The sequence below is a fragment of the Saxophila tyrrhenica genome (genome assembly GCF_035928015.1).
Source record: "Saxophila tyrrhenica strain CCFEE 5935 chromosome Unknown scaffold_9, whole genome shotgun sequence".
Taxonomy (NCBI): domain Eukaryota; kingdom Fungi; phylum Ascomycota; class Dothideomycetes; order Mycosphaerellales; family Extremaceae; genus Saxophila; species Saxophila tyrrhenica.
Genome location: NW_027041741.1, coordinates 561,258 through 573,413, shown reverse-complemented (window position 1 = coordinate 573,413; position 12,156 = coordinate 561,258). Strand labels below are relative to the sequence as shown.

Here is a 12,156-nt window from a genome sequence, read left to right as displayed (position 1 = left end):
CAAACTTCCAAGTCCGTGCACTCTGCTATACCAACCCCGCGTGACCCGCGTCGTCTCGCGTCTTCCCACACCACGTCTCAATACAGCAACGATTTCTGCAAAGACCATGGACGAAATAGACGACATTCTCGCCTCTGTATCCGCGCCCACAGTCCCGCAGCGCACACGCGACCTCCAGGCGCTGACGCGAGCATGGGTCAACGAGCGGACATCGCCAGACCTACTGCCATATCCTACACCACTTGTTGACCGCGTGATGGACCGGGTAAAGAAGCAAGTAAGGACTCATGACAATACACAGTGATTGAATGGAGTGCAAGCTGACCGCAGCCAGTGTAGATAGAGACGATCGAAGAGATTACTGGCACATTGGATCCGAAATCGAACTTTACGCTGGTCATACTACAGACTGAGCTGGAACGTTTCAAGTTTCTTGTGAGATCGTTCTTGAGAGCGCGAATAGCCAAGGTACGTTCAGCAATGCATACAGGCCGGAAGCGTAGTGCTAACATACAACGGTCTAGATCGACAAATACCCCATCCACTACCGCGATCTGACCCTCACCGACCTCTCGCTCCTCTCACCTTTGGAACAGCAGTATCTCCAATCCCACCAAGCCTTACTGTCAGCCCACTACAATGGCTCGTTCCTAGCCACCTTTCCACAAGCGCTGCAGAAGCTGGACGATACAGCCGGTGGTGTGAGTATGGTCGACAAGCCAGACGAGGAGACTGCGGTTTTCTGTCGAGTGCTGCGGGATGCTGGGACGGTGGAGATTATGGGCGAGACGGCGACTACGGATGTTGACTTGAAGAGGGGGGATCTTTGGCTGTTGAGGTGGAGTGCGGTGAAAGATGCTACGGTGAGGGGGGATGTTGAGCTGGTGTGAGCATGCAGGAGCACGGCGAGGCGCAGATGGCGGAAGTTCGAAGTATACGAGACTACAGGTCGCGGCATTTGGCTCTCGATGGACCGAACGACTACTACCTTGCGCTCTCCGGAATGGCGTGGGTAATGGCTCAGCTGGCTTCATGGTCAGATGCTCAGAATCAAACTTCACGGCTCTTGTTTCAGAAGTTTTCGGGCTATGGAATATGTACAGAGAAGATTTCGCAAAGCACACCTCGCTCAACACCACCGAGCAACGTCTACACGTAGACATACTCGACCTCGCAAGTCTCGGAAGGCGCTGGTGGGGCGGAAGAAGACACTGCCGCACCACTGCTGCTAGGCGCCATGCTGGAGTACGCAGCACTGGAATACGCCATGCTAGAGTACGCTGCGCTTGACACGGCTGCACTGCTCGCAGCAGCACTGGACGCCGGCGCGCTGGACGCACCTACACTGCTTGGTGCTGCACTAGACGATGCGGCGGCGGCGGAGGACGACGAAGGGGTCGGTTCAGGCTTGGTGGTCGGCTTGGGTTCGGAAGTCGGCTTGGGCTTGGTGGTGGGCTCGTCTGTCGGGGCCGGCGCTGGAGAGCCACCAGACGCGGAGCACCCAATTCGCTTCGAGTCGATGGCCACATCGTCGTACCAGAAGGTGTCGGTGGTGCCCGAGTAGGATTCCCATCCAAAGTAGACACCTTGGATGTCTGGCTTGTAGCTGTTCAAGTGGTCAGTAACGCCTTCAAGACAGAAATGGACCTTGCTGTTCATTAAAACTCACCTAGTACCCCACCCATTGGCATTGGCGTTGCTGCCACCGGGCGTGAACGTGAGACCTGGCACGGCCTTGCTGTCGATCCAGGTTTCGATCGTGCCGTCGGAGCTCAGGTGGTACTCCAAACACTCCCAGGTGTCAGTCGGGATCCCTGCCGAGGCGGCGATACCATCTGGCGAGAGATCCGGCATGGTGGCATCGTCGTCCTCACGGTTGTACTCGATGATGTCCATTTGCCCACTCAGGCGCAGGTGCTTGTCCGCGCCTAGGCCGGAGTCCGGCATGACGATGAAGGTGACGTGCGGGTCGCCGAGGGCTTTTTCGTGCTTGCTGGAATGTCGTCAGAACATCCACTGGCCTCTCCCGTGTATTGTAGGACTTACAGCCACGTCCTCACGTAGACATCACCACCAGACGGGACCTCCGTCGTGCCAAAGAAAATGTGTCCACAGAAGCCGTTAGAACCGCCGACAACCTTCATAGAGTTCTTGCCGCTGTGGGCGGTGGTGCTGTCGAGTGTCACGCTGCCACCTTGGTTGCATTGAGGTGCGTAGATAGGCCAGATACTTTTGTCCCATCCGTTCTCGAAGTCGTCGGAGATCTGGGCAAGAGAGATGGGTACAAGGGCCGCCAGGGCGAGAAGAGAAGATTGAACAAACATCTTGAACGATGGTTAAACGAATGTAAACGATCGGTATGAACAACAGCAAGCTGAATGGCACGAGCAGGGAGAGAAGAAGGGAATGGTACTTATTATATCGCCCAGTCTCTAGTAGATCGTGTATCCATGGCCAGATCACAGGAGGTGTCTATTTTGCCAGATCCGCCTTCGGCTGCAGTGGAAGGAAAACGGGCTGTCTCATATCTTACACGCTGTCAAGATGAGACCGGTGCCGCTGTCACGCGAGGCGCGAAGCAATATATAAAGAATGAGAGGAGTTTCAGGCTCATCCTGCTGTAGGCGCTGCAATTTGATTGAAACACGTGCTTGATTGCTTGGGAAAGCTTGGGTGGCTAGACCGAACCGCGAAACCGCCACATACTCATGTCCAAATCCTTCAAAACGATTATTCCCATGGTGCTCAGTTAATGGAGAACGAAAGACGAGAAGTTTGATATAAAATCGCATTCAGAAAGGTCATACAGCCCGAGCGAAAATCATACGTCGTGGTTAGAGATGGTATCTCGAATGCAGACCCTCCAGCACAGCGCCAACGTCACAAAACTGCATGCCAGCACTAATGCGACTTGAGCCAGTCGAGCATCTGCTTAAATGCCTCCTCCTGAGACTGCTTGATCTTCTCATCATCATAGTCGCCGTACACTGCAAACCCGTGCGGTACCCCGGGATAGACCTTCATCTCATGCTCGAGCTTCTTCGCTTCAAGCGCCTTCTTCCCTTCGTCGCGTATGTGGTCGGGAAACAAGCTGTCGTCTTTCACTGCAACGATGCAGAGAGGCACGCTTACACCCTCCAGGTCCTCTTTACCGATCTGGGTCCCGTGCGCGATGGCTCCTGCCTTGATCTGCGCACCTTGCCTCACCATACCTTCTTCCGCAGCAGCGTCGGGGCTTCGCAGGCCGGATGCTGCTTCTTTGTCGAGTTCACTTCCGAGCAGGAGGACGTATCTCGCTCCGAAGCAGTATCCTACGGCGTAGATGCCACCGCCATTAGCTACAGCATCGGCAAACTCCTATACGTAGAAGCGGGTAATTGATTAGCAGATGCCTCGAACGGCGGGAGCGATTGAGAGCATACCTCCTTGACAGATGTGATGACTTTCTGCAAGATCGGGAGAACCTTCTCTGGAGTGTGGCGGGCCAACCACATGTCGATGGTGAAAGATTTGGCCACGGAAGCAACTCCCAGCTTGACCTGCTCCAGTATGCCAGCGCTCTGTTCGGCCTGCGCAGTTGTGGTGGTGGTGGGCGCCGGGTCACCGGCGAATCTAGGTGGATATGGGTTAGACATGACGTTCCACCATGCCGTAGTGCTTGTAGCTTACTGATCTGGCATCACAACAAGAAAGCCTTCGGATGCGAACTTGTCAGCCTGCAATTTGTTGTTCGTGCTCTGGATGCCGGTGCCTCCTGTGAGAAGCAGGAGCAGCTTCGATGGCTGGTGTGGGTAGTCGGCAGGCTTTGTGATGTACACGTCGATGTCGCCATACTTAGTGACCTCCTGCTTTGTCTCAGCATTTCTCTATATCGTGTGGGCGAACAGTGGAAGGTCATACGCCAGTAGGTGACTCGCCGGCTGCTGTGAGCAGTTAGCCTGCTGCTGTCCACTCTTCGCTCATATCTGGAGCCGTACGAGTTGGTCTGTCTGTCACGCAATGCTCCTACGTGAGTTCAGCTTCTCAACTTGGTAGTAGATATGTCCTGATCCACATACTCCCATGCTCGCAGCGCCCTGATCAGGCTGGCTGTCTCCAGGTATCCCACTGATCTGCTCGGCTGCCGTCTTGTTCTCCTCTTGAGCATCGCTTTCTGGTGCCTTCGTGGCGACGCCGTTGTCTGCCATGGTCGCGGTGTGGTTTGGGACGTTTTCTACAGTGTTGGTATAGGCGGGAGGTGGAGGTGAGGTCCAAGGATGCCGTTGCTAGGGCTGAATGCAGCTGCCTCGTGGTCTGGACTTGTATAAATGACAAGTTATTCAAGACAAGTCCCAAAGACCGGACGAGTCGAATATACACCCATAGGATCAACCAAGCTACCTGCTATTTACTCAATATACACTTCGTGCTTCAGCCATCCGATCGGGTCGTACGCAGCATGGACGGTGTTGTGTTACCATCGACAACAACTACACCGCCCAACAGCCAAACCTCTGGATCTATTGTCTTAAACCTCCCATATGAGCTGCGGCAACGAATACTACGCTATGCTACACACCGCCACGAAGGCTGGTTCGACATCCAAAGCACCAAAGTCTCGCAGGACATGAAGTTCCGATCCGGCTCGCTCTGTGCCATCTTCGCCGTGTCTCGCAGCCTCAGGGATGAAGCTCTGGAAGCATTTTACTCGATCAACTCATTTCTATGGACCATAGAGGTCGACAACGAAACACGATCGGATCCATGTGACTACCCAAAACATTCGAGCGAGGCACAAGGTCCGCTGACGCCCATCTCTCCGTGGCGATATCCCTATCTGTTCAAACATATGAGACATCTCAGCCTCAACTTGGTACTCCCCTCAAATCCAGCAGATCGTGAGGCATGGCGCAACGTGTTACCCACACTATTGAGCACTCTCTGCGAGAAGATGGACGGCGGTCGGCGGCTTCGAACACTATGGATCAAGATCACAACGAAGAGAATACAGAGAAGACCAATCTGGTTCAATGCCGATCAGCAAGCTGCCTTACAGGTTCTTTGGGACTTTCAAGTGCGCGGCAAAGCGAAAGTGTTCTCGGCGAGTGCCTACCGCGCGGCCATCAAACCTCTGGACCTGGAACACAAGATGAAAGCTTAGCATTTGCTCGACTTTATGGCAAGCAGTTGCGCTGGGTCGTCACTGGCGGAATTTTGGTCATGCAATCGAACAAGAGTCTCGACAGAATTGTTCTTCGTGCTATGCTGGACTGCTGCTCGCACGACTTCAACGCTGTGCCATCTCCGGCTGGTTACACAACCTTTTCTGCCGCTTCCTCACACGGAGCAGCTCAAAGAGAAACAACGAAGCGACGATATACGCCAGGCCAGCGAAAATCTGCGGATACAAATATCCCCACCTCCCCTTTTCTGGCCTTCTGAGGTACAACGCAATAACCTGGTACGCGTCAGCGTTTGTTACCAGACAGGCGCTGGGATATTCCTACCTCTGCGAAGGTACACGGCAGTACCGTCGTCAGCCATTGGAGCGAAAGGAAGGATGGAACTTCTCTAAGGCCTGCGACTTCAGCACACAGTGGCCCAATCGTCTGTTGAGCTCGGTCAGCGTGGTTGTACAACGTCCGACTCAGCGCTTGCTCACCATCCAGAAGGTCCCGAGACTTGCCCCGGACACTATCGCAAAGAATATCATGACTCCGTAGTCAATCGCTGGTACCCATATTGCGAAAACTATGATGCCATTGAACAAGGTTAACCCGGCGGCGACCTCGATTCGACCGAATCTGTCGGATGCCAGACCGATGCACGGACGTCCAATACCTGTGCCCAGATTCAGAATAGCAGTCAGAACGCCAGCTTGGCTCTGTGAGAGGCCAGCCACTTGAACTGCGTAGTTCGAGATGCTGTAGAGGATGATCATATATCTGATGGGCAGAAGGGTTAGCAGGTGTCTCGACAGTTGGAACGAAGTTGGACCTCCGAGGTGTCTCCGTTCGACGTACCCAAACAGATTAACGAACGTCCATGACATAAGCAGAAAGCAATCATAGCGCTTGAGGAGGTGCACCGCGAAGCCGAGCTGTGGTGGCTTGACGATATGGTTGCGATCTCGTACCAAGATGGTGCTGATGCCATTGCCAATGAAGCACAAGATGCCAGTCTGCGGACAGAAGCGACCATGCGTCAGTTTGTGGACCATTTGCGTACACATTAATTCCTGACTTACGATACGCAACGCCCAGGCCACGGACAGCTGCTCTATCATGGCGCTTGTCCCGAGACTGAACGCAAGGCCTCCGAACCCAGACCCACAAGAAGCGAGGCCCTGAGCAAGACTTCGCCTCTTGAGAAACCATTGCGGCAACACTGCAATGGCAGGAATGAAGATGGCGCCCATGCCCAGGCCTACCATGACACCCTGGGTGAGATACAGCTGCCAGATTTGCTCCGCGAAAGAAGCTGCAATGTAGCCACCTGCCATCGTGAAGACACCGACGGTCATTACGGCCGACCGACCAAACTCGCGAGTCAGGATGGTACAGGCCGGTGATATCAGCATGCAGGCTCCGAACTCCAGGCCACCGATGAAGGCGTAATCGAGCGCAGTCGCTCCTTCAAAGAACGAGTTCTCGAGGTAGTAGGAGAGGAAGACTCCATAACTCTGTTGTCGTTAGCGGCAGCCAGACTACGATATGCTCATACTCACCGCTGCGACTCCCCCTTTGTTTTCATCGCACAGTGATTAGCATAAGTTCCTTCTCATGTGGCAGTCTTCTTACAGGTAAAGCCGTTCATCATTGCCAGGGCAAAGACAACCACCTGGACGCAGAGGTTGTCAGCAGTTGTCGTAGGCTTCGTATCCTCAAGAACTTACCCATCCGTAACCGCCCTCGGGAGGAGCATCGTCAGGAAATGCCACCACAGGCGCTGTTTCGCCATTTACGCTGTCGATGTGGTTTTCCTCCTTGGACGCTCGAAGCCATAGTCTCCCCATGGTACACCTAATGCTGCAGTTCGTGCAAGCTGTCCGATGTCGGCGGTGACACAGTCGTTAGCACCAAATGCTGTGGAATGACCGACTTGACAAGCTGAATTGAAGTAGTGACAAAGAATCGCAATGAAGGTTGGAGTATATCATTGAGTCCTCTGAACTCTCCGTGGACATATCCAATTCGAATTGCTAAGATCTGCAATGGCAAGAGCTGCCGGTTATTCTACCCGCGCGAGCTCGCCGAGCGTGATCGGACAGAAAACCGAGAGATGTTGTGACTACAAAACTACAAGCTTCCATTTCTCCAAGCACATAGAAATGTGTCGAAGCGAAAGGTGTAGTCTAATGTCTCGATTCCCTCGACACAACTATGGGTGGTATCAAAAAAGCACTATGGCCGCCGCCAACTCCATCCCCTACTCACAAGCCTCCAGCTCAGCTATGCCCATTAACCATCTTCTGCTTCTGCTGCAGCGCCTGCTTCTCCTCCGCCGACATCTCTCCATTCTGCCCTTGGGGCATCTGAGCCAACCACGCAGGCGGCTGAATTCCCGTCTGATCGTGGATGGTGCTGAGCAGCGGAGGCAAGCTCTGGAACAGATTCCTGATCGGCGCAGTCGAATCGACACCCTCCTGGTTGCCGGTATTCCAGACATTGATCTTTGGCTGCAGTCCGTTGATGGCCTTCGCGTTCTGGGCTGCGAGCTTCTCGTGCACGCCCCTCTCCAGCATGAGGAAGTTCAAGAGGCCTTGCGGTCCGCCCATGACGTTGGCGAGCGCATCATATGCTTCGGCCATCTCGATAAGACCTTCGGACTCTTTCTTCTGCGCCAGGTACGACGCCTCAGCTTCCTTTTGCTTCGCGAAGAAGTCGGCCTCTGCATCGACACGTCGTCCTTCGGCTTCCTTGGTCCGCTTGAAGAGCTCTGCTTCCGCGTCACGAGCACCACGCTGGTACACCGCCTCGGTCTCAGCATTCTGGTTGTATTGGTGCGCATCGGCCTGCTTTTGAGAGGAGTAGTAGTCGGCATCAGCCTTCTGCTCCGCAGATTCACGAGCAATCTTTGCTTGCACAACAGTCGTAGCACGCAGCCTCTCCAATTCCATGCCAGCACGCTTCTCCTCGACACCCTTCTGTAGCTCTGCATCTCTCTCCTCCGCTGCGCGCGAAGCCGCAATCTGCTCAAGGTCGATCTCGCGTGCGATCTGGATCTCCCTCGACTTGAGCTGTGCGTCTGCGTTGGCCTTCTCGACTTTGCGCTCGGTGGCAAGGACGGCAGTCTGAGCATCGATTTTCGCAATCTTTTGTTTGGTTTCGCCATCCTTCTCCGCCTCACCGATGCGTCCGATCATGCGAGCATTGGCGACGTCGACCTGTGCCTGGCTTTGCGCGCCTTCATGTGCTTTGCGAGCCAGCGATTCGAAGTAGCGCGAGTCTCCGACGTCATGTAGCTCCTTGACGTTGGCGTTGTAAATGCGTAGGCCGAATTGGTCGAGTCTGCGCGCAAAATCTGATAAGCATTTGCCCTCGCTAGACGGTCTCCCGTAGCCACTTACTCCTTCTGAACACACTCAATGACCTGCGCCTTGAAAAGCCTGCGGTTGTTGAACAGCTCCTCCATGGTCATGTTCGAAACGATCGATCTCGTTTCGCCTTCGATGATGCCTTTCACGATATCCTGCACATGGTTGCGACCTGTAGCGACCGTGCCGCTCTTCGTTTGCACACGGCCATCCGAGTCTCCGGTAAGTAGAACAGCGTACTTTGTCAAAGCTTCGACTTCGTCGAGGGGCCCGATGGTGAAGACGGCCGGAAGCGAGAACTGCAGCTTCTCAGATGTCATCGCTGTGCAAGATCCATAATTAGGTCTTGGAAATGTGACACTTTGGTAAGTTACGCACCTTGCAAACTCATGGAAAAGTCGAATGGAGTGATCGAGAGCTTGGTGACCTTTTGCAGTGGCCATACTATGGTCTTCTTGCAGATGCGGACTTTGTCGATGTTCAAGCCGGTCACAGCGAGGTAGCTGTTCGGCTCGGAGACGTGATACCACATCTTTGCGGTTGCCAAGGGTAGGTAGGATAGTTAGGAAGGTTTCAATGATTGTGGTGTGTCGGTGTGAGTAGAAATCTGAGGAACGAAGGACAACTGGTGAATCGAGCACGAGCCTGAATCTTGTAACGTGGAGACGAAGTCAGGAGGAAGGTGGTGCAGCGCAAGGATCTTGTACCTGTATATATATTGAAGGTGAGTCGCTCCCCAGGGCACTGCTTCCGCTCAGCCCGGTGGAGGCACCAAGCAATCCTACCGCAATGGGGTGGTGCTGCGCAGTAAGCCTAGTGAAATATGGCCTTCTACGGCTCACGGCACAGCCATATGCTCTCTCGTGAAGAGTCATTATCTTTGCGGTCCCCAGGAGTGGTTGAATATGCAAGGCCGTACTATGTCGTGACCGTCTTGGCACGCGGGCCAGTCAGCCGAAGCGCGCTAGTGCCTGGCTCAGCCTTGCCGTGCTCCCTTGGCTGCAAGGCGGAAGAACGGTTGTCGGCCTGCGGTAGCAAGGTCAGATACTTTGTGAGCAAATCTGAGAACGACCATGGGTCAGCCGGCTGCTGCGGTATAAAGTCCTCGGCGGTGCATGGCCGTCCAATCGCTGGTGCGACGTTGGTCACGATTTGACTTCAGCTCCCTCAGGCAACGGATCCGGGCTGTGCACAGTCCTCCGACGGGCCTGTAAACACTCGTGATCACTCCTCCGAAGTTTGCTCGTGTCTGTGGATGCCGAGCTCCGGTCGATACCAAGCTGCACAAGACTCCTTCCGTTCATACGACCTCAGCAGTTGCAATCTTACGCCAGCACTAATCTTTCCGAAACATGGACGATCGCGATGCGCCGCCAGCGTATGAAGAGCAGCAATCGAGTTTGGCGCGAGGCAACGAAAGGGCGGGATCGAAGACTTCCCAGCGCTTCAGTATCAGAGAAGAGGTCGGGACCAGCAGAGCGCAACACGTGGCGGCTTTGGTCTCGAGATTGATACCGGAAGTTCGAGAGCGAGCGAGAAGAGGTCTGTCGATTTCGAGGTTATTGCTACTGCCATCAGATCAAGGTATGGCCTTTAAGAGCTCATTGACACAGACCTCCACTGATCAGCATCTTAGACGCAAGCCGCAAAGGCGTACTCGTTAGCTTTCCAGAAGACGAAATACCAATCGTGATCCAACTAGAGGGCCGTCAGGACACGATTGAATTTTGGACTCAACAAGAAGCCGTCGACGAATTGCAAAGACAGATGTTTGGGGCAGTCACCGACAGCGTACCTCATCGAGCAGCAGAGCAGCCGTTACCTTCTCTGCCAATTTCACCTCCTTCACGACCATCTTTCTTCTCTCGCAAGCAGAGCAAGGCGCCACATACCGATCCAGGCACGAGCACGATCCGGTCACCGATGGTCGTGGAGGCACTGTTGGACGACGTGCATTTTCGGTCCGAGAACGAATACGGCTTATTCGAGACGATGAAGGGGAGGGGCGTGCTCCTGATAGTGACTGTGCGATGATCTGGGTGGTAGACGGCGGCATAGTCTATCAATTGGGTCCTGGAAGTGAAGTCCTTGATAGTCTCTGATGGTGCTTCATCCAGCTGCGGCAGTCGCTTCCTCCTTCTTCTCACCTTCAGCATCAAAGCCTAGACCGTCCAGCTGACGCACAAGCTCGTTGATCTTGATGACCTTCTCCAACTGCTCTGGGAGGAGGCTGCTGCCTTGATCCTTCTTCTCTTGCAGTTCTCGCGCCTGTCGCAACTTCTTGGCAAGCTTCCTGGCCTCCTTTGCCTTCTCAGCCTCTGGATCAATCTCCTCCTGCTTGGGTTCTGAAGTTTTGCCATTGGTTTCGCCGGTGACCCCATCCACTGCCTTGATACCGTCCCCATCCTCACCGTCGCCAGTCTTGCCATCCACTGCAGCTGCCCCAGCTTTCTTCCTCGCCTCCCTCCTTTTCGCATTCTTGTTCGCTGCAGCACTCAGTGTTGGCTGGGATGTGACGGTCTCAGCACCTGGCACACCGCCCTTCCCTCTGTTCTTCCACGCCTCAGCGGTGCGGTTCTTGTAGACTTCGACGTCCTCCGGCGGCTTGTAGCCTGGCTTGACCCGTATTTCCTTGCGCACTGAACCATCCGCTCGAGTGGAAGATGGGATCACAGACTCGCCATTGCTCGTTTGCCGTATGCCGGAGTTGGTAACGGCGGATTTGGGAGGCATGTCGCATAGAAGCCTGTGGCGTGCACAATGGACCAAGTTGCAATTTCCGCTGGAGACAGTGGCCCCGACTGTCCTGCTCCGATTTAAGTAGGGTCAAGGCCGCATTGGTGGCATCGTGGGAGTGTTGTAACGTGGTGTCTGTAGGTAGAAGGTCGTTCAAGTGAGCGATATGGCGGTGCGCACGGATCACCCGACCTCTCCCGAATCTTCAACTCCAAGCCAGACTTGCACCTCCCTTCGCGCAACCCACCAGCGACAACACCTCCACTGGCCCAGGTACAGTTCAACCGACAGCTCCTCAATCTCCCACACATCTGCCAGTCATGGCCGGCGTCCTCGGCGGCATCTACAAGTACGAGCACCCTGAACAGCTGCCACTGGACCCATTGAACCAGGCTAATAGCTTAACACAGCTCCATTGTCAAGCGGAACGCCGTCTTCCTTACCACAATCTTTGCTGGTGCCTTTGCGACCAATATGTACGAGACGGTCCACGAGCCTTGCCAGTAAGAGCCAAACTAATGCCATTAACAGCATCTTCAACATCGGCGCGGACTCGGTATGGGACCAAATAAATAAGGGCGTACGTGGCACCGTGGACAGAAGGAGTATAGAGCACGACTAACGAACATACAGCGACAATGGAAGGACATCAAGCAACGGTATATGGGAGATCAGGAGGAGGAGGACGAGTGACCGGACACGGAGGCAACCACATAGGGCGATCATGCGGCCTACGAGGACGTCCAACTGTGCTGTAACACCACTGTATAGACAAAAGAAGCCGCGGATGGGTTTTTGACATGGCCTGTTGAGACATCTGGTGGCATGTGAAGGGACTGCCGCGTAGATACTCCGCAAAGCATGTGAAATCACCAAAGTCTGCACATATGTTGGCGATATTATGT

The 12,156-nt window shown here is 54.4% G+C and overlaps 8 protein-coding genes across 8 annotated transcripts; 3 read left to right on the top strand and 5 right to left on the bottom strand.

Annotated features, from left to right (window-relative positions):
* Positions 1-106: 106 nt before the first annotated feature.
* SLD5 (GINS complex subunit) lies at positions 107-890 on the top strand (the record flags this gene model as incomplete). The annotated part of the gene is made up of 3 exons (XM_064803400.1): positions 107-277; positions 340-468; positions 525-890. 3 exons carry the CDS (start codon positions 107-109, stop codon positions 888-890), a joined length of 666 nt encoding a protein of 221 aa, XP_064658315.1.
* Positions 891-1,149: 259 nt separating this feature from the next.
* LTR77_006157 (uncharacterized protein) lies at positions 1,150-2,324 on the bottom strand (the record flags this gene model as incomplete). Its single annotated transcript, XM_064803399.1, has 3 exons — positions 1,150-1,606; positions 1,670-1,993; positions 2,047-2,324. 3 exons carry the CDS (start codon positions 2,322-2,324, stop codon positions 1,150-1,152), a joined length of 1,059 nt encoding a protein of 352 aa, XP_064658314.1.
* A 577-nt stretch (positions 2,325-2,901) lies between these two features.
* Positions 2,902-4,187, bottom strand: LTR77_006156 (uncharacterized protein; the record flags this gene model as incomplete). The annotated part of the gene is made up of 4 exons (XM_064803398.1): positions 2,902-3,357; positions 3,423-3,612; positions 3,670-3,866; positions 4,059-4,187. 4 exons carry the CDS (start codon positions 4,185-4,187, stop codon positions 2,902-2,904), a joined length of 972 nt encoding a protein of 323 aa, XP_064658313.1.
* Positions 4,188-4,438: 251 nt separating this feature from the next.
* LTR77_006155 (uncharacterized protein) lies at positions 4,439-5,140 on the top strand (the record flags this gene model as incomplete). Its single annotated transcript, XM_064803397.1, has 2 exons — positions 4,439-4,778; positions 4,872-5,140. 2 exons carry the CDS (start codon positions 4,439-4,441, stop codon positions 5,138-5,140), a joined length of 609 nt encoding a protein of 202 aa, XP_064658312.1.
* A 486-nt stretch (positions 5,141-5,626) lies between these two features.
* Positions 5,627-6,994, bottom strand: LTR77_006154 (uncharacterized protein; the record flags this gene model as incomplete). Its single annotated transcript, XM_064803396.1, has 4 exons — positions 5,627-5,924; positions 6,003-6,160; positions 6,227-6,661; positions 6,875-6,994. The coding sequence occupies 4 exons, from the start codon at positions 6,992-6,994 to the stop codon at positions 5,627-5,629; spliced, it is 1,011 nt and encodes a 336-aa protein (XP_064658311.1).
* Positions 6,995-7,426: 432 nt separating this feature from the next.
* Positions 7,427-9,047, bottom strand: LTR77_006153 (uncharacterized protein; the record flags this gene model as incomplete). The annotated part of the gene is made up of 3 exons (XM_064803395.1): positions 7,427-8,489; positions 8,549-8,837; positions 8,894-9,047. 3 exons carry the CDS (start codon positions 9,045-9,047, stop codon positions 7,427-7,429), a joined length of 1,506 nt encoding a protein of 501 aa, XP_064658310.1.
* Positions 9,048-10,311: 1,264 nt separating this feature from the next.
* On the bottom strand, positions 10,312-11,248 carry LTR77_006152 (uncharacterized protein; the record flags this gene model as incomplete). The annotated part of the gene is made up of 2 exons (XM_064803394.1): positions 10,312-10,574; positions 10,663-11,248. The coding sequence occupies 2 exons, from the start codon at positions 11,246-11,248 to the stop codon at positions 10,312-10,314; spliced, it is 849 nt and encodes a 282-aa protein (XP_064658309.1).
* A 323-nt stretch (positions 11,249-11,571) lies between these two features.
* QCR9 (qcr9 subunit 9 of the ubiquinol cytochrome-c reductase complex) lies at positions 11,572-11,944 on the top strand (the record flags this gene model as incomplete). Its single annotated transcript, XM_064803393.1, has 4 exons — positions 11,572-11,600; positions 11,662-11,727; positions 11,783-11,831; positions 11,885-11,944. 4 exons carry the CDS (start codon positions 11,572-11,574, stop codon positions 11,942-11,944), a joined length of 204 nt encoding a protein of 67 aa, XP_064658308.1.
* Between the last annotated feature and the right edge of the window lie 212 nt (positions 11,945-12,156).